The 23,411-nt window shown below is 48.4% G+C and overlaps 1 protein-coding gene across 10 annotated transcripts in view; it reads left to right on the plus strand.

The window, feature by feature from the left end:
* Positions 1-23,411, plus strand: part of CCDC30 (coiled-coil domain containing 30) — a 140,407-nt gene that overhangs the window by 91,154 nt on the left and 25,842 nt on the right. For all 10 annotated transcript variants that reach the window (XM_039508921.1, XM_039508924.1, XM_039508923.1 and 7 more), the window contains 6 exons: positions 7,365-7,502; positions 10,604-10,767; positions 11,423-11,672; positions 14,689-14,865; positions 17,356-17,565; positions 23,253-23,410. In XM_039508921.1, coding sequence (XP_039364855.1) covers positions 7,365-7,502; positions 10,604-10,767; positions 11,423-11,672; positions 14,689-14,865; positions 17,356-17,565; positions 23,253-23,410 — 1,097 coding nt within the window. The remainder of the gene's footprint in view (positions 1-7,364; positions 7,503-10,603; positions 10,768-11,422; positions 11,673-14,688; positions 14,866-17,355; positions 17,566-23,252; position 23,411) is intronic.

Raw genomic sequence — 23,411 nt, forward strand, 5'->3', positions numbered from 1 at the left:
TAACTAACTATTTGAACAGCTTCCCAAGGGCTGTGTAAACTCATCTCTTGGAGACTTTACATTGAGATTGCATGTCTCGCTAAAAGATCTACTCTAGTTCAACCTCGAGGGTAACTTACTTAAGGCAGGTCTACACTTAAAACACAGTGTCGGCAAAGCTGCAGCGCTTAAGTGAACACGCTCCTACACCGATGGGAGAGCTTCTCCTGTCAATGTTGTGGTAGCAACATCAACAGGAGAAGCTGTCCCGCTGACACAGTGTTGTCTACACCAGGGGTTAGGTCAGTATAACTGTTACTCGGGGGTTGTGGATTATTCACAGCCCTGACCTGAGCGACGTAGTTACACTGATATAACTCTGTAGTGTAGACCTGGCCTCAGTAGTTTGCAGTGTTGTGGTAGCCATGTTGGTCCCAGGATATTAGAGACGGGGGTGGGGGGAGGAGGGAGGGGAATATCTTTTATTGGACCAGCTTCTGTTGGTGAGAGAGACAAGCTTTGGAGCTACACAGAGCCCTTCTTCAGGTCTGCGAAAGGTGCTCACAGCTAAACACAAGGTGGGACAGATTGTTTAGCATAAGTAGTTAACACGTACTGTAAATCAGAGACTATTCAAGCTGAAGTGACCAGTTAACACCTTTGCAGTCAAAGGACAAAAAAAGGCGTGTGGAGGGGTGTGGGTAGTAGATTACAGATTGTTGTAATAAGCCATAAATACAGTGTCTTTATTAAGACCATGATTTGTAGTGTCTAACAAAGTTTATGAATTTGAGCTCCCACGCTCATCTTTTGACGGTGTTGTGCAGGTTTTCGTTGAGGATGACAACTGAGAGGTCAGATATTGAGTGATCGGTTTGTGAAAAGTGTTTCCCACGTGCAATATGGCATTTTGGTCTTTTATCATTTTCCTGTGTGAGTTCGGCCTGGTCTACACTACACGTTTATACCAAATTTAGCAGCATTAAACTGATTTTATGCTGCACCCGTCCACACAACAAAGCCCTTTATATCGATATAAAGGGCTCTTAAAACCGATATCTGTACTCCTCCCCAATGAGGGGAGTAGCGCTCAAACCGGTATTGCCATGTCAGATTAGGGTTAGTGTGGCCGCAATTCGACGGTATTGGCCTCCGGGAGCTATCCCACAATGCACCATTGTGACCGCTCTGGAAAGCCATCTGAACTCGGATGCACTGGCCAGGTAGACAGGAAAAGCCCCGCGAACTTTTGAATTTCATTTCCTGTTTGGCCAGCGTGGAGAGCTCACCAGCATAGGTGACCACGCAGAGCTCATCAGCACAGGTAACAATGCAGTCTCCGGAGAATCGAAAAAGAGCTCCAGCATGGACTGCACGGGAGGTACTGGATCTGATCGCTGTCTGGGGAGAGGATTCCATGCTAACAGAACTCCGTTCCAAAAGACGAAATGAAAAAACATTTGAAAAAATTTCCAAGGCCATGATGCAGAGGAGGCCACACCAGGGACTCAGTACAGTGCTGTGTGAAAGTTAAGGAGCTCAGACAAGCCTACCAGAAAACCAAAGAAGCAAACGGAAAGTCCAGGGCAGGGCCAAAAACATGCCGCTTCTAGGCTGAGCTGCATGCAATTCTAGGGGGGTCCGCCACCACTACCCCACCCCTGTCCGTGGATTCCGAGGTGGGGGTAATCTTAGCCATGCCTGAGGATTCTGCGGACGGGGAAGAGGAGGAGGAGGAAGAGGAGGACGAGGTTGCAGAGAGCACACAGCACTCCGTTCTTCCCAACAGCCAGGAGCTTTTTCTCAGCCTGACGGAATTACCCTCCCAGCCTTCCCAAGCCACTATCCCAGACAATGAAGCCATGGAAGGGACCTCTGGTGAGTGTACCTTTGTAAATATAAAACATGGTTTAAAAGCAAGTGTTTTTTAATGATTAATTTGCCCTGAGGACTTGGGATGCATTCGCGGCCAGTACAGTTACTGGAAAAGTCTGTTAACATGTCTGGGGATGGAGCGGAAATCCTCCAGGGACATCTCCATGAAGCTCTCCTGGAGGTACTCTAAAAGCCTTTGCAGAAGGTTTCTGGGCAGGGCAGCCTTATTCCGTCCTCCATGGTAGGACACTTGACCACGCCATGCATGTAGCAAGTAATCTGGTATCATTGCATGACAAAGCCTAGCTGCGTATGGTCCCGGTGTTTGCTGGCATTCAAGCAACATCCGTTCTTTATCTCGCTGTGTTATCCTCAGGAGAGTGATATCGTTCATGGTAACCTGGTTGAAATTCAGGAATGTAAGTAAGGGGACAGAGATGGCCATTCCTACTGGGCTGTTTTCCTGTGGCTTAAAAGAAATCCTTCCCTGCAGATAGCCAAGCGGGGGGAAGGGGAGGGGCGCAATTGGCGCTGAGCTTTTCCGCATTTGGCTAGCAGGGATCTTTCCTGCTACCAGCCACGCGGTGGGAGGGGGGGAAAAAGGGGGTGTTTAACGGTGATCTTCCATGATGCGAGCCACGGGGTGCTTTCTGCTGCTGCACGTTAACAGGAAAGAAGTAGCACTCAACGGTAACACCAAAGCCGCAGGCACTCAATATTAAGATGCAAAATGCGACCTTGTAGTGAAGACACATGTGCTATGTAAGGTGAATAGTGTTGTTCGCCGTGAAAGAGTATGACCATTGTTCTCTAAAATGTATCTTTTTAAATACTTCTCTCCCTTTTTTCCCTCCCTCACGCAGGTGCAAATTTTTCAAGCCTCCCTACTCCGTCCCGAAGGCTATCTCAGATAAGGCGGTGGAAAAAAAAGACGCGAGAAGAAATGTTTTCAGAAATCATGGAAGTGACCCGCAATGAAAGAGCTCATCTGAATGAGTGGAAGGACGTGGTAGCAAAGTACAGGAAAGATGCCAGTGACCGTGAGGACAGGAGGGACCAACGTGAGGACAGGAGGGACCAATGTGAGGACAGGAGAGACACTCGAGATGAGAGGAGAGATGCTTGAGATGAGAGCTGGCGGCAGGAAGATCAGCAGTGGCGGGATGCAACGCTGGGGCTGCTGCGTCATCAAACTGACATGCTCCGGCATATGGTGGAGCTTCAGGAATGGCAGCAGGATCACAGAGTGCCGCAGCAGCCCCTGTATAACCACCCTCCCCCCTCACCATGTTCCTTAGCCTCCTCACCCACCAGACGAGTGAGAACGCGTGTGGGGAGGCTCCGTGCACCCGCCCACTCCACCCCAGTGGCCAGCCCAACCAAAAGGCTCTCATTATTATGACATTTTTTTAGTGGCCTTTTCCTTCCCTACTATTCTCCTCCCAAACCCCACCCGGGCTACCTTGTCAGTTCTCTCCCTCTTTTTATAATTAATTAATAAAGAATACATGATTTTTAAACTAGAGTGACTTTATTTCCGTAGAAAGCAAGCTGTGATCAAAGGGGGGGGGGAAGGGGTGGCTTACAGGGAATGAGTCAATCAAGGACGGGGGTTATCAAGGAGAAACAAACACAACAGTCACACTGTACCCTGGCCAGTGATGAAACTGGTTTTCAAAGCTTCTCTAATGCGCACTGCTTCCTGGTGTGCTCTTCTAATCACCCTGGTGTCTGGCTGTGCGTAATCAGCGGCCAGGTGATTTGCCTCAGCCTCCCACCCCGCCATAAAGGTCTCCCCCTTACTCTCACAGAGATTGTGGAGCACACAGCAAGCAGCAATAACAATGGGGACATTGGTTTGGCTGAGGTCTGAGCAAGTCAGTAATGTGCGCCAGCGAGCCTTTAAACGGCCAAATGCACATTCTACCACCATTCTGCACTTGCTCAGCCTGTAGTTGAACAGCTCCTGACCACTGTCCAGGCTGCCTGTGTATGGCTTCATGAGCCATGGCATCAAGGGGTAGGCTGGGTCACCCAGGATAACTACAGGCATTTAAACATCCCCAACTGTTATTTTCTGGTCTGGGAAGTAATTCCCTTGCTGCAGCCGTTTAAACAGAGTAGTGATCCTGAAGACGCGAGCGTCATGAACCCTTCCCGGCCATCCCACGTGGATGTTGGTGAAACGTCCCTTGTGATCCACCAGTGCTTGCAGCACCATGGAAAAGTACCCCTTGCAGTTTATGTACTGGGTACCCTGGTGCTCTGGTGCCAAGATAGGTATATGGGTTCCAACTATCGCCCCACCACAATTAGGGAATCCCATTGCAGCAAAGCCATCCACTATGACCTGCACATTTCCCAGAGTCACAACCTTTCATAGCAGCAGCTTAGTGATTGCTTTGGCTACTTGCATCACAGCAGCCCCCACGGTAGATTTGCCCACTCCAAATTGACTCCCGACTGACCGGTAGCTGTCTGGCCTTGCAAGCTTCCAGAGGGCTATTGCCACTCGCTTGTCAACTGTGAGGGCTGCTCTCATCTTGGTATTATGGCGTTTCAGGGCAGGGGAAAGCAAGTCACAGAGTTCCATGAAAGTGCCCTTACGCATGCGAAAGTTTCGCAGCCACTGGGAATCGTCCCACACCTGCAACACTATGCGGTCCCACCATCTGTGCTTGTTTCCCGGGCCCAAAATCGGCATTCAATGGCTTGATCCTGCCCCATTACCAGCAGGATCTCCAAAGCACAGGGGCCCACAGTTTGACAGAATTCTGTGTCCATGTCCTCATCACTCTCGTCACCGCGCTGCCGTAGCCGCCGCCTCCTCGCCTGGCTTTGCAGATCCCGGTTCAGCATAGACTGCACGATAATGCGCGAGGTCTTTAAAACGTCCATGATTGCTGTCTTGAGCTCAGCAGGGTCCATGCTTGCCATGGAATGGCGTCTGCACAGTTCACCTAGGAAAAAAGGCGCGAAATGGTTGGCTGCTGCTGCTTTCACGGAGGGAGGAGTGAGGCTGTACCCAGAAGCACCCGCGACAATGTTTTTTGCCCCATCAGGCACTGGGATCTCAACCCAGCATTCCAATGTGCGGGGGAGACTGCGGGAACTATAGGATAGTTATGGGATAGCTACCCACAGTGCAATGCTCAGGAAATCGACGCTAGCCTCGGTACATGGACACACACAGCCGAATTAATGTGCTTAGTGTGGCCGCGTGCACTCGACTTTATACAATCTGTTTTAAAAAACCGGTTTCTGTAAAATCGGAATAATCCCGTAGTGTAGACGTACCCTTTATTTGAGAATGTAGTGATTGTCTGGTTTCACCCACATAGTTGTTGTTTGGGCATTTAATGCACTGGATGAGGTTCACCATATGTTGCGACAGGCATGTGTCAGACCCCTGGATCTTGAGCAGTGTTTTGGGAGGGGTATTGATCATCACAGCAGGGGAGATATGTCTTCTGGTTTTACATCTGTTCTTCTGGCAGGGTCTGGTGCTGCTTTGAGTTGGTGGGCACTGGTCTCTAGGGAGCTTGCTTCTGCTGATGATCTTGGTGAGGTTTGGGGATTGTTTGAAGGCCAGAAGAGGGGGTTTGGGAAAGATTTCTTTCAGGATGTGGAGCACATCGAACATGGGTTGTAGCTGTTTAATGATACCCCATATGAGTCCCAGCATGGAGTGGTAGGTGATAACTAGGGGTATGTGGTTGGAGGGTTTGGGGGTTTTTTTTCTGTGTACACACATAACAATTTTACATTCAACAATAAACACTTTGTTCAAACCATGGGAACAGCCAAGGGTACTAGGATGGTTCCCCAAAATACTAACCTCTTCATGGTTGTATGCAGAGTTGATGTAGCCATGTCAGTCCCACAATATTAGAGAGACAAGGAGGGTGAGGTAATATCTTTTATTGGATCAACTTCTGTTGGTGAGAGATACAAGCTTTTGAGCTTCCACAGTGACCTAAAGAAGAGCTCTGTGTAAGCCTGTCCATCTCACTAACATGGGCCCTCTTCTTGCGCCATCCTGAGGAAGAATTTTCTGGACAAATGCACCACAAAATCAATGATACACCTGAAATAGATCGGTGATATTTTCATCCTCTGGACAAACAACCTAAACTCCCTCAGAGATTTCCACCACAACTTCAACAATCACCACCTGTCCATCAAATTCTCTCTAGAACACTCTCAAACCAGCATCAACATCCGGGACACTACAGTCAGTTTCAACAATGAAACCCTACAGACCACTATATACAAGATATCCATGGATCACCACACTTACCTTCACAGATTCAGTAACCCTCCCAAACCAGGGGTGGTGGAGTCTTCCCAAAAGTGGGGGAGACCAGGGCACCCCCACCCCTGCCCCTCCACTTCCCCCCAAGACCCTGCCCCTGACCAAGCCAGAGTCCAGAGTGGGGCCGGGGAGCCCAGGCCCCTCTAGCTGCCTGTGGGGGAGGGCTCCCCACAGCTGTTCGTGCAGCTCTTATCCTGATACAGTTCCAGCCGGGGGACAGGGCCTCGAAGCTGCAGCCCAGCCATGATAAGAGCCTTCCAGCAGTTGTGGGGAGCTACGGACCCTCCATCTGCCCAGGGCTGGGAACCTAAGGGGCAGGAACATGGCTGTGGACTGCTCTTGGGCCCCCCACCATGGGCAGGTGGAGGGTCTGCCGCTTTCCACAGCTGCTCGTACTCCCCGGCTGGGCTACGCTTCTGGCCTGTCCAGGGTATGGGGCTTCAGAGAGAAGAGGAGGGGGGAGAGCATGGTGAAAAGTGGACACTCAGCCAGAGAAGTAGATCGCATCATGGAACAGGTCACCCAAATACCCGGGAGAACCTGCTTCAATATGAAAAAAAACAACCCTCTGACCGCAGAACCCTAGCATATTATTTACTGTCAGAGCATGAGGCTTTAGCTTTGGATGGAATGAACAGTCTATTATGGGTATAACCTATATCTGGGGTAATGATTTGAGACTTCATTTAAATCTTTGTCAGAGCACAGGATGGGCACCTGATGGTTGGGGCAATATCTTTTATCCTGTAAATCAAAGGAAAACGAAGTAAATGATGTTTTGTTAACAGGGGCGGCTCCAGGCACCAGCGCAGCAAGCGCGTGCCTGGGGCAGCAAGCCACAGGGGGGCAGCCTGTGAGGTCTGCTGGTCCCACAGTTTTGGCAGTAATTCGGCGGTGGGTATGCTGAAGACGTGGGACCGGTGGACCTCCTGCAGAACCGCTGCTGAATCCGCGTGACCGGGGCAGACCTCCAGTAGAAACGCCACCAAAGGCATGCTTGGGGCGGAAAAAACATAGAGCTGCCCCTGGTTGTTAACCACCAACATGCAAAGCCCTATTCACAATCTTTGGAACTTTCTTTTTCCTTAAATACAAGAGATTATTAAATATCTAAACAGAGAAATGACTCTCATTTAATCTGTGCCTAGAATTAGTGATACGCTTCTTTGACTAACTCCTTTTTCTTTTTAACCAGGAATTATATAATTCAAAATCAGAGCTCGTGAGTCTTTATAATGAGCTCCAGAATCTCCGAGGTGCGGCAGAAGAAAGAGATTTCCTTAATGTAACCCATGAGAAATTACAGCAAGAAAATACTTTATTGGAAACAAAGGTGAGGATTTAGTGAGATCAGTAGTCTTTCAGTGTTCCATTGACTGACACTGACAAAATCTGACAATTTGCACTTCAAAAAGGGACAGGACATTACATGGATAACAAGAATATTCAGTTACTGTAGTTAATGCCAACAAATTTGGGAAGAGAGATTAAATTTTATGCTTTAGGATTTAAGCCAATCTCTAACTCCTGGGGATTAGCAGGTGTTTTACACCTTCCTCTGAAGCATCTGAGTCTGGCCCCTGTGAAAGAGAGGAGACTGGGTTAGCTGGACGATGGGTCTGATCCAGTCCGGCAGTTCCTGTGTTCCTAAGCACCTTTATGTTCTCTGAGTCCTTCATCTCCAACTCCTTCTCCCACTATTAGCTTTGCATCTTCTTGCATGGTCTCAAGTGCTCGCTCTGTTATTGCCCAGTGCAATTTCATTAGCTCACAGTGAAACTGTAAAGCTTCTATCTCTGTGAGAGACCTTCCTAGTGAACTAAATTTCAATTTTACCATCATTTGTTGATTTTCCCTTGGGGAAATTGAAACAAAATATTTTGCTGCAAGCCCAGTTGACCCAAATTTGAAACATTTCAATTTGTCAAACTGAATCAGAATGTTTTGTTTCAGGTCAGTTCAGCACTAATCTGTGTCTATCTGTGCTGCTGCAGTACCTCATGGGAGTTGTAGTTTGCATGCCTCAATCCCTTATTCTCCTCTGTGGACAGGGTTCCCTGGCTAGACTACATCTCCTATGATGCACCATTGTAATAAGACTCCTGTGGTGCACCAACGTATCCAGAGCCTGGATTGGTTAATGCTCTGGGAATGCTGGGGTGTCCATCTGTTTTCTTTGTGCATTTGGGATGAGTGTAGTTAGGAAAGAGGTGGCAATCATGCTCAGGGGATTGGCCGGGAGACAGATATTATTCTGTGGTGTGTTGCAGTCTGTTAGATAGTGTGTGGATCAGCAGATGTTTTATTACTTTACTTTGTATTTTAAAGTTTGTAATATACCTAGAGATGTAGATGAGCAACAAGGGTACAAATCCAAATGTGATTTTATGGGAGAGCTTCCCTTGCTCACTGATTTCCCGTGCACGGTATTGCAAAATATTGAAGAACTATTGGGCATTAGGGTAATTTAGACTTTATATTGCAGATTTACAGGTTTTCTTTAGCTGGAGTCACTAGACCAGGGATCTCAAACTCAAATCACCACGAGGGCCACATGAGGACTAGTACATTGGCCCGAGGGCCGCATCACTAAAACTTTTTCATACAACAATACAAAAGTATAGTCAAAAATTTAAAAAATGAAGAGTAATATAGTATGTTAATAAAAGTCAATGTATTAACTTTTTTAAAACTATAATGCAAAGAGGGGTTTTAATAAAATATAAACATCTGTAACTATTCCTTATGTGGTCAGTAACACTGATGGTGATCTACACCAGAGGTCTCAAACATGTGGCCCGTGGGCCGTTTCCCTCTGCACTGCATAACCCTTTCCACCCCACAGTCACAGCCCAAAGTCGAGAGGGAAACTGAGGCTCGCCTAGGAATTATAAAAAGGTTACAGAAAATTTCCAATTCGGCACAGACACTGTCCAGTATTCCAATGGAGAGACCCCTGGGCAACAGGGGGGAACCTCTGGGTGTCCAACACCCCTAACAGAGAGACCTCTGGGTGATGGGGGGGACCTCTGTGTGCCCAGCACCCCTAACAGAGAGACCCCTGGGAAATGGGGGATGGTGCCCAGTGCCACTAACTAACAATCTATCACAGGGGTCTCAAACACGTGGCCCCACCCCTTCCCTGCCCCCATTCCAACCCCTTCGCCAAAGTCCCTGCCCCCATTCTGCCCTGTCCTTGCCCCTATTCCAACCCCTTCTCCAAATCTCCACCTCTTCTCCGCTCTTCCCCCCTCCCTCCTGGAAAGTTCTAAACTCTGCCAAACAGCTGGTTGGCAGCGGGAAGTGCTGGGAGGTAGGTGGAGGAGTGAGGATGCGGCGCGCTGGGGTGTGGGGGAGGAGGGGAGCTTGATTGCCGGTGGAGTTGGTGCCTATGGCGGCCCGCAGGCCACGCAGTAGCGTAGCTAGCAGGGTTCAGTGGAAGCAGCTGCTTCCCCTCAGAGCAGCAGGCACGGAAGCAGCGCCTGCCGGCCAGCGCTGCCAACAACACAGCCGGAGGAACCGTGGGGCGGCAGCGGCAGCCCGGCGCAGAAGCGGCGCCTGCCGGCCGGCGCTGCCAACAGTTCCTGCAAAGCAGAGGCAGCGGCAGAGCCCGTGCATGCTGGAGGAGCGGACGCCGTGGCTCTGCGCTGCTCATGGCAACCACACCGGGCAGACCCGTGGCCAGTCACTCCCAGCTGGAGTCTCGGCGCGGCTCTCTGGAATAAAACTCCCCCGAGGAGGAGAGAGTGCTTCCCCACTCCCGCCGTGGCCTGTCAGTGCGACCCGCCCACAGCCAGGCTCCATCAGCAGCCCTGGGCAGGGCAGCACCCCCGGGGTTGAGCAGGCGAGCCAGGCTGCAGCTCGCTCGGACTCCGCCTGGCGGGGATCGCTGCCTTCTTCCCCCACCCCCCAAGGGGTAGGGCCAGCGCTGAGCCTGGGCTGGTGCTGCACGCGGCGAGCCCCTCTCAGGCTCTCAGGCTCTCCCAGTCCTGGGGCAGCTCCAGCCCCCTCTGCACAGAGAGCCCCGGGGACCCCAGCCCACTCCCATCCCCGGTAACCCCTCCCCAAACTCCATACCCCGTGTATCCCTCCCCTTCACCTCCCCTCATACCTCCGTCCTCTGCCAGCTTCCCTGTACAGCCATGGGGGTGGCGTGGCCAGGGGGGCGCAGCATGGCCGCAGTGTGGCCGGAGGAGCCAGCCAAGGGGGTGAGGGGGTAAGGTGTGGCTGGAGGAGCTGGGGAGCGTGGCCGGAGGAGGAGCCAAGAGGGGCGCCTTTTTTATGTTTGCTTGCTCCTCCTGCTATTAGAACCTGGCTACGCCACTGAGGCCACATGTCTGAGACCCCTGCACTAGATTTTCTTATACCCCATGAAAGATTTCCATGAGACCATAGAAAATCAGTCTTATGACATTTACAATTCTGACTTTGCAGGTCTCGAAGCTCTCACAGGAATGTGAACAGTTAAACCAGCTTGTAGTGAAACAGAAAATAGATGAAAACTTTACAAGTGAAACGACATATAAAGAGCTTATGACTAAAGCAAGAATATTGGAAGAACAGATCCAAATCCTGGGAGGGGAGAGAGAGCAATTATGGTAAATCTTAATCGCACCCTCTGTGTTTTCTGCATTTTATCTTCAATGACTAACCTAGAAATGTTCAGTTTTTTGAAAATCTTAGCACTTATTTTTATAAAGTGCATGAATGAGAGATGGGCAGATGCCTTTTTTTCTCCTATGCCAGTTCAAATATTCAACTGGCTTGTACTGCAGGCTTTTGCTGAGCCCGAGTCTTCTCTGTCACACTAGTGTAAATCTGGAGTAACTGAATGATTTTAGTGTAGTTACTCCAGATTCACACCTGGGTAAATGAGAGATTGCTCTGGCCCTTTTGGAACACTTTTATTTCGGTTCTCTTCTCAGCTTATGCAAACTTGCTTTGAAATTGGTTGTAATTCACACCTTTTTGTAGGAAGTACAAGTTCTGCATGTGGACCCTCTGAAACAGAAATAAGAGTCTCCGTGCACAGACTTGCACCAACATAACTAAAGGAGTGAATTGTGTCAGATTTAGTTTTTCCAGTGCAAGTCTCTGGGTGAAAGTCACCCTATGTAGAACTATTAGCACAAGGCCTGTGAGCCGCTTAAGAGCTTCAGTGGTGCCTAGGCGTATTGCTGATCTTTTACAATGGTGAATTTCACCCATCGTGAGTAATTTGACTGAAGTTTTTTTTATTATTTTTACCTCAAGTACCAAGCTATTAGAAAGCAACAAGAAAACCAAGGAGTTAGAAAAGGAGGTGAAGGGGAGCAATGAAGAAAAACAACTGTTACTGGAAGAAAATGCCCAGCTAAGACAAGACATACTGGCTACAAGGGAAGAATTTCACAGCAAGATAGAAGAGGCTGTAAGCATTAAATCTGAGACGAGCCGAGAGAACCAGCCTCTCAAACCCAAGAACTCTGAATGTAACACAGCATTAAACATGAGCATTAAACAGGTATGAGAGCCTCTTACAGTAAGTGCCACTCCTCCATTTCGAGTGGCTTAACCAGTGTAGGGGCATAAGCTGGATAAAAAGTGGACTTGAACAGTGAAATAGTATTTATCAGCCAACAAGCCATTGCAACATCATTGCATGCTGTGGAGAACTGATTAATTTACCTGGGTAAAATATATACACCTCTACCCCGATATAATGTGACCCGATATAACACGAATTCGGATATAACATGGTAAAGCAGTGCTCCAGGGAGGCGGGGCTGCACACTCTGGTGGATCAAAGCAAGTTCAATATAACGCAGTTTCACCTATAACGCTGTAAGATATTTTGGCTCCCGAGGACAGCGTTATATCGAGGTAGAGATGTGTATAAAAAAACAAGTGATTAACCAATTTTACTTTCCCATCTTCCCATATGAAGCTTCATAGATTAATAAATTTAAAGCTAGAAGGAACCATTATGATCATCTGGTCTGGCCCCACTTACCCCAGGACATAGACAATAATTTCTACATTAAACCATAACTCTTGTTTGAACTAGAGCATATCGTTTATGCTTTAAACACTTCAAGTGATGGAGAATCTACTTCATCCCTAGGTAAGTTGTTCCAGTGGTTAGTAACCCTGACTGTTAAAAGTTTGTGTCTTTTCTCTTGTCTAAATTTGTCTAGCTTCAGCTTTCAAACATTGGATATTGTTATGCATTTTTCTGGTAGATTAAAGAGCCATCTGCTATCAGAAATCTTTTCCTCATATAGGTGTTTATAGGTAGTGATCGAGTCATCGCTTAACCTTCTCTTGGATAAATTCACTAGAACAAGCTTCTTTAGTTTCTCACTATTAAGGCATGTTTTTCAGATCTCAAATTATTCCTGTAGCTCTTCTCTGAACCCTTTTAAAATTTACAAAAGCCTTTTTGAGGTGGGGACACAGAATGGGACACAGCATCTAGTAATAATCTCTGTGACGGGTTGGACCCCTCTGCCCCCCGCATCCGGGATGCTACCTGATGTGCTGGGGTTTCACTAAGCCTGCCTGCTCTACTAGCCTGGGCTCCCTCTCCCTGCTTTGCTGAATCAGGCTCTCCGGCCTCTGGCAGCACGCGCACAGGTAGGGATGCACCAGCTGTAGAATCACACAGAGTCTGCCGGCAGCTCTCTATGAGAAGACTCAGCTAGGAAATTGCCCAGCACTCAAGTGCGCACCCCCTCTGGGGAGTAAACCCAAAACAATATTGTCTTGTGCTGTATAGAAAAGTCTGCACAGCTTAAGCTTATGAAAATTCACCCTCTGCCTCATTGTGGAAAGAGAGATGCCCAGCTTCTTGCCCCCCACCCCAGATATGAATTGCACAAACTGGGTTATGTTGTAAACAAGAAATAAGTTTATTAACTATAAAAGGTAAATGTGAAGTGATTATAAGGGACAGCAAGTAGAACAGAGCAGATTACTGAGCAAATGAAACAAAACACACATACCAAGCTTAAGATCTTAAAGAGACTAGTAATGTCACAGCAACATCCCAGGACACCTCTCAGGAAGGAGAGAGATGAGTATCTTCAAAGTCTTATTGTTTCTTCCTAATGGCCCATCAAGGCTGATGGCCTGTTGTCCTAGTGGGTGTTTCCCAAGTAGACACACAGCTGTAATTATTACATATATTCTTATATGTAATATTCCTAACTTTAGATACAGAAATGATACAGGCATACAAATTGGATATTCACATTCAGTAAATTATAACTTTTCCAACAATACCTTACAAGACCCATCTTGCATAAAATATATCTGTTATGCCATATCCATATCATAAACATATTTCCATAAAGAATACGGGGTGTAACGTCACAGTCTCACTAATGCAGTACACAGAAGTAATACCCTTCTCCTACTTGATATTCTCCTGCTTTTGAATTTGAGGATTGTGTTCACCCTTTTAGCTGCAGCATCACAGTGGGAGCTCATGTTCAGTTGGTTTTTGCTACGACCTCAAAGTCATTTTCAGAGTCATGACTTTCCAGGGTATAGTCTTATAAATGTAAGGTGAGACAAAAGGTGAGAGGCCCTACATTCTTTGTTCTTTAATGTATAATCTTGCATTAGTTTGTATTCAAATGCATGTTGTTCAAATGAGTCCACCTTACCAAGCAGTCCAGGTCTGTCAGTATAACGGATCTGTTGACTGGCATTAATTATGCTACCATCTTTTAATTCTTTTCTGATTGCATCCCATATCAGTCTTTCCATGATTTTGACAAGGATTGGTGCCAGGCTAACTGGCCTTTAGTTACCCAGGTCATCCTATTTATCCTTTTCAAATATTGGCACAATGTTAGCTTTTTTTCAGTCTCTGGAACTCCCCCCCACCCCCGTGACAAGATTTGTTAAAAATCAACATTAATGGTTCAGAATGCTCCTTGCTGAATTCCTTTAATATCCAGTCTTGCAGATTTAAAAATATTTAATAGTTTCTGTTTAACATCCTCCCTTGTTACTGATGGAATAGCAAGTATTTCATTATCACTATACGATGTGAATACATCATCCTCCTTCTTTCTGAATACAGAACAGGAAGTCAGACTAGATTATCACAGTTGTCCCTTCTGGCCTTGGAATCTATGAGCAGAAATATTTATTGAACACTTTGGCATTTTCTGCATCATGGTTGATAATTTTACCATCCTTGTCTGGTATCGGACCTATACCTTTGCAAGAATTTTGTTTATGCTTGAAATATTTAAAGAATCCCTTCTTATTTTTCTGAATTTGACTGGCCACAGAATTTTCATTGATACCTTTTGCTTCCCTTATCAGTTGTCTGCATTTCTTAACTGTTGATTAGTACTCATTGATAGCAGCTTCCCTGTTTTTACATTTCCTATGTATTAGTTTTTTAATTTTTTATTGCTGCCTTCACCTACCCTTTTAATCAAGACTTTTTTTTTCAACCAAGAATCCTTCTTTTGTGCTAATTTTTCCCCTCCTCACATGCCTCTGTTTCCTTATTAATGCAGTATTTGTCTGGAGAGAGACTCCTGCAGCAGCATCAGGAGGAAATGCAACAATTGCGACAGGATTTCCACAGAGTTCAGAATTTGTGCAGCTCGGCTGAGAAAGAGCTGAGATATGAAAGGGAGAAAAACTTGGACTTAAAGAAGCATAATATCTTGCTCCAGCAAGAAAGCACCAAGGTACGTGCATGGTGTGTGCCACGGCATTAAAAGAGCCACCAGGCTACATACACCATGTTTGCTATAGTACCCATGAGTCCCAGGGGCATTTTTACCAGTTTGGGGACATGTGGGAGTTTCATTCCCAGCTCTTTCAGAGACAAAAGGTGAGATGCAAGTTTTGCTCAGTTTCTCATGGTTCAGATTCTCATGAATGCAAAGGCCCTTTACACTGCATTGGCAGTAACTTAAAATGGTAGTAAATTATTAGGGCCTCTTTTCCACTGCCAGAGTGGCATCAAGTTGCCTTAACATAAAGGAGACAGAATTTAGCCCAAAGTCTGTAGCATCGTATAGTGAGGCGGCCTGGCTCCCGGCGGCCCCTGAGAGAGAGGAGCCGGAACAGCCACCTCAGTGGGCGGAGCCACCGCCACCTGTTCCCGCCCCCCGGAAGTCCAGGGGCGGGACAGGAAGTATAAAAGCCCGGCCTCAGCACTCAGTTGGAGCCCAGCGGCCGGAGAGGACAGACGCTCCTGATCAGGCTCCTGCTGGACCGAGCCTGCCCCGAGCCAGGTACTCTGACGTGGACGGACCGAGCCTGCCCCGAGCCCGGTACCCTGACGTGGACTGGCCGAGTCTGCCCCGAGCCCGGTACCCCGAAGAGCGGCCCGAGCGGCCCCCTGACCTGAGTCCGGAGGAGCAGCCCGACCTAGACCGCCTTCAGCACGCCGAGGAGCCCATGGTGTGGGACCCCGCTGCCGAGCCCAGCAAGGAGCAGGTACCCAAGGAGGGGGAGATGGAGTGTAGCCCGGGGGTAGCCGACCCCTGTCCGGCTGAGGGCACCGACGTGCCCATGTCAGTGTGTTGCGGCCAGGATCCCCACTGACTGCAGCGGATCCACGCCGCTGCTAGGGCCCCGGGCTGGGACACAGTGGAGTGGGTGGGCCTGTGTCCCCCCTGCCACCCCACTCACGGGTGGCAGACTCCCCCTCCTACCAGCGTTCAGACAGAGAAACCTGCACTTACCTGGGCTTCCTGAACTATTGCTGTAGCTCAGCTCCTGCTACAAGGATCTGAGCCCTGAGACTGGTGCTACTGCTCAGCTCCTGATGCAAGGACATGAGCCCTGAACTACTATTGCTGCTCAGCTCCTGCTGTAAGGAGCTGAGCCTAGAACTGCTGTGTTGCTGCCCTGCCTTGACTGAGGGGCCTGGGCTTGCTATTTACTCTGTGTGCTCAGCCCTGCTGCAAGGAGCTGAACCTAGAACTGCTGTGTTGCTGCCCCGCCCTGACTGAGGGCCTGGGCTTAGCTTATTAACTGTGTTGTTGCTCAGCCTGCAGGAAGGACCTGAGCCCCCTGGACTCTTGTGTGCTGCCCCGCCCTGAGCTAGGGCTCGGGCTTGCTGACTTGGTGATTGCTCAGCTCTGGCTGCAAGGACCGGAGCTTAGAACTGGTTTGCCGCCTCGCCCTGACTGAGGGCCAGGGCTTATTGACTTTATTGGTGCTCAGCCTGTAGGAAGGATCTGAGCCTAGAACTAGCATTTGCTGCCCCACCCTGACTGAGGGCCGGGCCCATTGCAGTGACCGTGTGCCTTCTGTTCAGCCCCTGCCTGGGGGGCAGAACCCCGAGACCTTCAGAACCCGAGGACTGATTTGGGCCGTGTAGTGAGGCGGCCTGGCTCCCGGCGGCCCCTGAGAGGGCACGGCCCCAAACGCCGGACTATTACACATCCCAATTAGCGTCCAGCCTGTATCATCTGAGGAAGTCCCAAATGAGGAGGACTGGTAGGTGGTCAGTATTTACTTCTGAGCTGGAGAGTGATAGAGGAGTTGGTGGCCTGCACCAGACCCAGCTCTGTAATAGATGTAGCTTTACCTCTTCCATGTGCTATTCAAACGCTCACTGATTCATCCTCGCAACTCCCCTGGGAGGAAGTTACATAGCTATTATCTCCACTTGTCAGATGGGGAACTTGAGGCAGAGAGGTTAAGTCTCAGGCCACGGAGGAGTAAAGGTCAGCCCTGGAACTAGAAGTTGGGATTTCTTCTTTGAGAATTGCCATCTTAGAGCCACATTCATGGGATCCCAGTGCAGGATTCCTGGAAACATGTGAAAATCAGTGACTGTCCCAATAGAGCTGTAGAGCTGAATCTTGTGAGCATTGGGAGGTGCTTTTGAAAATCTCGCCCTAGACTTACACGTTTGCATTCCTCCACCTGGATGTCGGCTCTAACGACTGTTGCATTAATTGAAATATCTTCCTGAGTCCAGTATTTCTTCATTGATTTTTTCAAGGACATTTTTTAAAGCATACAAAAACCCAACTCTCCTGATGATCCTGGGAGTAGCTGGCATTGGTGCTGACTCAGCACAAAACATTCTGCGTTTATCTTTTACTATATTGGATTTTCTAGTAACCCTGCCTCCCTTTTTCCCATCAGTCCATTTTGCTTGAAGCACATGGAAGTCAGTGCTCAATTTTGTACTTTTCTTTCCTTGTCAAACTCAGGTCAAAGCTGAACTGAGACAAGTCCAGTTGAAGTTAACCAACTCAACCAAAATGTGCTCCTCTCTCACAGTACAATGGGAGAACAGTCAGCAGAAGGTCAAAGAACTTGAACTAGAGCTGCTGAAGCACTCCCAGAGTAGTAAACTGCAGAGCAGTCTGCAGGAGAAACTTGCACTGGAGAAATCTAGGGCTACTGATGCAGAGAAAAAGGTAAATCTACAACCTGCCTTGCATTAGTATCAAATCTGCATTCGTCAGTTGTTGTCTGCAGAAGCTTAGACTAAAAAGCATGCACTGGTAGCTAATGTCTTAGTACTCAGATACACAGTTTGCTAGTTTTTGGTCACTTGTGAGGTTTTCGGAAGTATTTGAAGTGCATTTCAATTATTATGAGGAACACAATGAATATGTTAATATGCAAATCTGAACATCATCTTTGAAATCTTATTTCTGAAATTCAGAATATTTTCCCATTGTTTCCTTGTACTCCTGCACCTGCCATTCTGTCTGTACCCACTTGGTAACTCTTGTCCACTACTTAGGTTGTAGGCTCTTTAGGGCAGGGACTGTCTTCTTGTTCTGTGTTTGTACAGTGCCTAGCACACTGGGGTGCTGGTCCATGACTGGGGTTCCTAGGTGCTCCAGCAATATTAATAACTAATAAAGTGATCTCTGAGTTGGATTAGAAATACAGGGTCTAATCCAAAGCCCATTGAAATCAGTGGAAAGGCTCCTCTTGGCTTTAGTTAGCTTTGGATCAGATCCATACAGAGATGTGGATAAACTCAAGCAGAGGCAAGCAAATCTCTCCTACCTCCCCCGTTTGATTTGAATACTATTCTATAAACATTCCATCCAAAAAACTATGCAGACGTTGCAGACTAAGGCCCAATCCTGCAGTTCATCTCATTCAGGTGCAGCCATGTGTCTAGCTAGAATCCTATAGAAGTAAGTGGGACTGTATGTGGTTGCTGAGCTCTGTCCACATGGGTCTATTTCAGTGGTTCCCAAACTGGGGTTTGCAAAATGTTACAGGGGGTTCTCAGGAAAAAATTCCCTAATGGCGGACAGAGTTGTCCCTAGGGACCCGGGCAGCACAGGCCAGCAGCCCGGAACCCCTGGACTTCCAAGAGCTAAGCAGATCAAAGCAAGCATATCTATAACACTGAGGAGATTTAAACTTCAAGACTCCCTATAAGAAATGGAAAGGATGGTGGATATTTTTTGCTGGTTTTAAAATTAAATAGGCAGCTAGTATTGTTTTTTAAATTATTATGAAGAACAAGTTTAAGCTTTGTTGTAACGTGCGTTGTTTGCCTGGACTGCTCAAGATCTAAATGCTTGTGTAGGAGGAACTCTTTGAGTTGGCTTCTTAAATACCTTCATGCTGTTCTTGATGAAACATAGGAGCCTTGTCTTATAACAGACTTATTCAAAGTGATACAAACTATGAAAGTGAGATCTTGGAAGAGTGTTGCCATTTTCATAATGTAATAAAAATACTGTAATGATAAGTAATAATTAATAATAGTGTGTAATAATCATGTCATAAAAACAAATTTTATATTTCCAAGATCACTGCTCTTATAATTTATACTCGGGTAAAGGAGAAAATCCCTGGAAATATACATTTTTAGGAGGGGGTTCGCGAGACTTGACATTTTAGTGAAAGGGGTTCACAGGTTGTTAAAGTTTGGGAACCACTGGTCTATTTGCAGGATCTAGTCTGTAAGCACTCAGTAGTGGCATATAATAATAAAGTTAGGTTGCATAGATAGCCTTAACTCTGCCCTGAAGTGCATATGGATTATGGTACCAAGCCTGATTCCTCACTGTGTAGTTACATCAATGTTATGCTTTACACCAATGTAAATGAGAGGAAAATCAGGGCTACCCTCAAAAATGCAGTCTAGTATCTCGCACTGATTCACTGGAGCAGTCAGTTAATCCGGTGTTCTGTCTGCTTTGGGTTGCTGGAAGAGTGCAAAGCATATTTATGAATCTCACCCAGTATTTTGTTTCCAACCTGGGGAGCCCTGCCTCATTCACTGCTTCTATTCACTGAATTTTTCACTATGCAACTAAATTAGGCATGCACTGTGCAGTTTCACTTTGCTGTAAGCTGTAGAAATTTAGTTAGAAAATCTCTTTCCAAATGTACTACACAGGCTCTGGGTGAGAGTTTCATAGGCTCATGATGACTCACTCACATAAAAATCAGTTATCACTCATAGTCGCTTCTCCTTAGTGAGGGTGAGGAGCTGCCAAATTGCAGTTGGAGCAAGTTTTGAAAAAAAATCAGATTGTTTTTTATAATGGAGAAAGTGGATTTTTTTACTTTCCATATACACAAAAATAAACTGGTTTTGCTGAAAATTCTCCTCCTCCCTCACTTTCCAAAAATAAAAATGCCCCCCCTTCCCCCAATATTTTGGAAGAGACCCCACCTGGAAAATCTCAGCCTGAAAAATTAAAAATTCAGAAAGCTTTGACTATCTGAAAATAGGGGTTTAAGAAGGAAATGCTGCAGACCCTTGTCTCTCTGGTCATTGCTAGCTTTTCTGCACGGCTGCCTTTCAGGGTTAGCATTCCTGGCAGGGGCACTGGTCTGTCTCTGGTACGGTTTACAGTCTCTATTGCACAGGGAAGGGATAGCTCAGTGGTTTGAGCATTGGCCTGCTAAACCCAGGGTTGTGAGTTCAATCCTTGAGGGGGCCACTTAGGGATCTGGGGCAAAAATTGGTCCTGCTAGTGAAGGCAGGGGGCTGGACTTAATGACCTTTCAAGATCCCTTCCAGTTCTAGGAGATTGGTATATCTCCAATTATTACCTATTACCTTTAGCACCATCTACCCCAGGGGTCTCAAACACGTGGCCCGCAGGGCTATTTCCTGCAGCCTGCCAAGTGTCCCCCGGCCTACCGCCAGGCCAGGGGTGGGCAAACTACAGCTGCAGGATTGCCCCCCTCGAGCCCTGCACCGCTCCCTGAAGCAGCTGGCATCATGTCCCTGCGGCCGGGGGTGGGGGTGGGGAAAGCAGATGGCTCCCTCTGTGTGTTGCTCTGACTTCCAGGCATCACCCCCCTTTAGCTCCCATTGGCCGGGAATGGGGAACTGCGGCCAATGGGAGCTTCGGGGGAGGTACCTGGAGGCGCGGCAAGCAGCGCGCGGAGCCCTGCGTCCTCCCTCCCCCAGGGGCTACAGGGACATGGTTCCAGCTACTTCGCAGAGCGGAGCCGAGGCCAGAGCCGGCAACCTGCCCTGGCCCCGTGTGCGCCGCTGCCACCCCAGACCCCGAAGCCCTCCTTAACCCCAACTCCCTGCCCTGAGCCCCCTACTGCACCCCACACCCCAACCCCATGCCCTGAGCCCCCTGCCTGCACTGCAACCCCCTGTTGCACCCCAACTCTCTGCCCCGAGCCCCCTGCTGCATCCCACACCCCTTTTGCACCCTGAGCCCCCTACCTGCACCCCAACCCCCTGCTGCACCTCAACTCCCTGCCCTGAGCCCCCTCCACACCCCTCATGCACCCTCTGGGGGCAGTGAGGGGGCGGAGTTGGGGTGGGGACTTCAGGGAAGGGGTTGGAATGGGGGCAGGGAAGGGATGGGAGGAGGCGGGGCCTCATGGAAGGTGTGGAGTGGGGGCAGGGCTGGGGGCAGCGAGGGGGGTGTGTGTCAGTGATGCGGCCCTCGGGCCAATGAACTAACCCTCATGTGGCCCTTGTGGTCATTTGAATTTGAGACCCTGTTCTACCCTATGGCATGAGAGAGACATACTCAGATGTCACGGGAGCCCTGTTGTAATCTTTGGACGTCCTGCTTTACTAATTTTCTGGGATGGACCCTAGCTGTGTGGCACTGGCTTTCCTCCTCACCTTCGTGAGATCTATTATTTTCTCCTCTTGTGGGTGTGTTACTCTCTTTACTCCTCACTCATTTCCTTCCATTTTCTCCATTTCTTTTCTCTTTACTGTGATCTCTTCCTTTTTCCATGTTTTCAGTCTACTCCACTCTCTGTTCTTTTCTCCTCTCATTCCCAAGCCCCTCTAGCCCTATCGCTGCTCATTTCTAATCTCTCTTTCCTCCCACCCTAGCTCAGCCCCCTCCACCCACTCCCCCTAGTCATCCAGCCTACTGCCCACCAGTAGTGACTGTGAGCCACCCTCACCCACAGTTACCCATGTACCGTGACATAGAATGGTGTGGGGAGCAGGCAGGGCCGGCTCCAGAGCCCAGCGCGCCAAGCAGGCGCGTGGGGCGGCGTTGTCGGAGCAGGGCGGCATTTGGCTCCGGCGGACCTTCCGCAGTCATGCCTGCGGGAGGTCCACCGGAGCCCAGGACGAGCGGACCTGCCACAGGCATGACTGCGGCGGGTCCCCTCTTCCCGTGGCTCCGCTTGAGCTCCTGCAGGCATGACTGCGGCGGGTGCGCTGGTCCCGCGGCTCGGAGGGAGCTCCCGCAGGCATGCCTGCGGATGCTCCACCGGAGCCGCGGGACCACCACACCTGCCGCAGACACTTCTGCCCCGGCCGCGGGACCGGGGAAGGGCGACGCAGCGCGGTGCCCTGCTTGGGGCACCGTAATTTATAGAGCCGCCCCTGGGAGCGGGGCGCCGTAGTTTATAGAGCCGCCCCGGGAGCAGGGCCCAGAGACCCAAGGAAGTGTAGTACTTCGCACTTGTCCTTATTGAATTCCATCCTATTTACTTCAGACCATTTCTCCAGTTTGTCCAGATCATTTTGAATTAGATTCCTGTCCTCCAAAGCACTTTCAACCCCTCCCAACTTGGTATTGTCACAAACTTTATAAGTGTGCTCTCTGTGCCATTTTCTAAATCATTGATGAAGATAGTGAACAGAACTGGACTCAGAACCAATCCCTGCAGGACCCCACTCGTTATACCCTTCCAGCATGACTGTGAACCACTGATAACCACTCTCTGGGTGCGGTTTCCAACCAGTTGTGTACCCACCTCCATCTAGGTTGTATTTCCCTAGTTTGTTTATGAGAAGGTCATGTGAGACAGTATCAAAAGCTTTACTAAAGTCAAGATATAGTACGTCTAATGGTATATGTTACCCTGTCAAAGAAAGCTATCAGGTTGGTTTGACATGATTTGTTCTTGACAAATCCATGCTGACTGTTACTTATCATCTTCTAGATGTTTGCAAATAGATTGCTTTATTATTTGCTCCATTATCTTTCCAGGTACTGAAGTTAAGATGACTGCTCTGTAATTTCCCAGGTTGTCTTTATTCCCTTTTTTTTAGATTGTCACTGTATTTGCCCATTTCCAATCTTCTGGAATCTCTCCTGTCTTCCATGACTTTTCAAAGATAATCACTAATGGCTCAGATACCGCCTTAGTCAGCTCCTTGAGTATTCTAGGATGCATTTCATCAGGCCCTGGTGACTTGAAAACATGTAACTTGTCTAAGTAATTTTTAACTTTTGTTCTTTCCCTATTTTAGCCTCTGATCCTACCTCATTTTCACTGACACCACCAACCTGTTAGATGCCACCAACTTTTTTGGTGAAAACTGAGGCAAAGAAATCATTAAACACCTCTACCATTTCCACGTTTTTTCCTCCTTACTGAGTAATAGGCCTACCCTGTCCTTGGTCTGCCTCTTGTTTCTAATGTAGTCGCTGTCTGTGCATTCCCTGTGCCTGCAGAGGTTCGCAGAAGCCATTCCTTCAGGCAGCAGAGGTAGCATTGCGGTACCACAAATTAGCCTGCAGCAGGGGTGGGAGAGGCTGGCCCTGCAGACTGTACCAGAGGCAGGTTCTGTTCTCCAGCAGCCCAGGCTGACTTGCAGTAGTCAGCTGTTATTGACAGCATCCAGCCAAAACCTGTCATTTACTGTTTATCTAATTTGCAACCAATTTCCCCCAAGGTTTTGGAGCTACAACAAAAACTGAAGGAGTCCCATCACCAGCTCCGCCTAACTGAGACCCACGTTTTGGGCAGGAAGCAAATGGAGGAGGAGTTAAAGGAGGCCCAAGAAAGGGAAACTCAGCTGCAGCGGCAGCTCCAGGAAGAGCAGCGGAAAAGG

The sequence above is a fragment of the Mauremys reevesii genome, linkage group 21 (genome assembly GCF_016161935.1).
Source record: "Mauremys reevesii isolate NIE-2019 linkage group 21, ASM1616193v1, whole genome shotgun sequence".
Lineage (NCBI taxonomy): Eukaryota > Metazoa > Chordata > Testudines > Geoemydidae > Mauremys > Mauremys reevesii.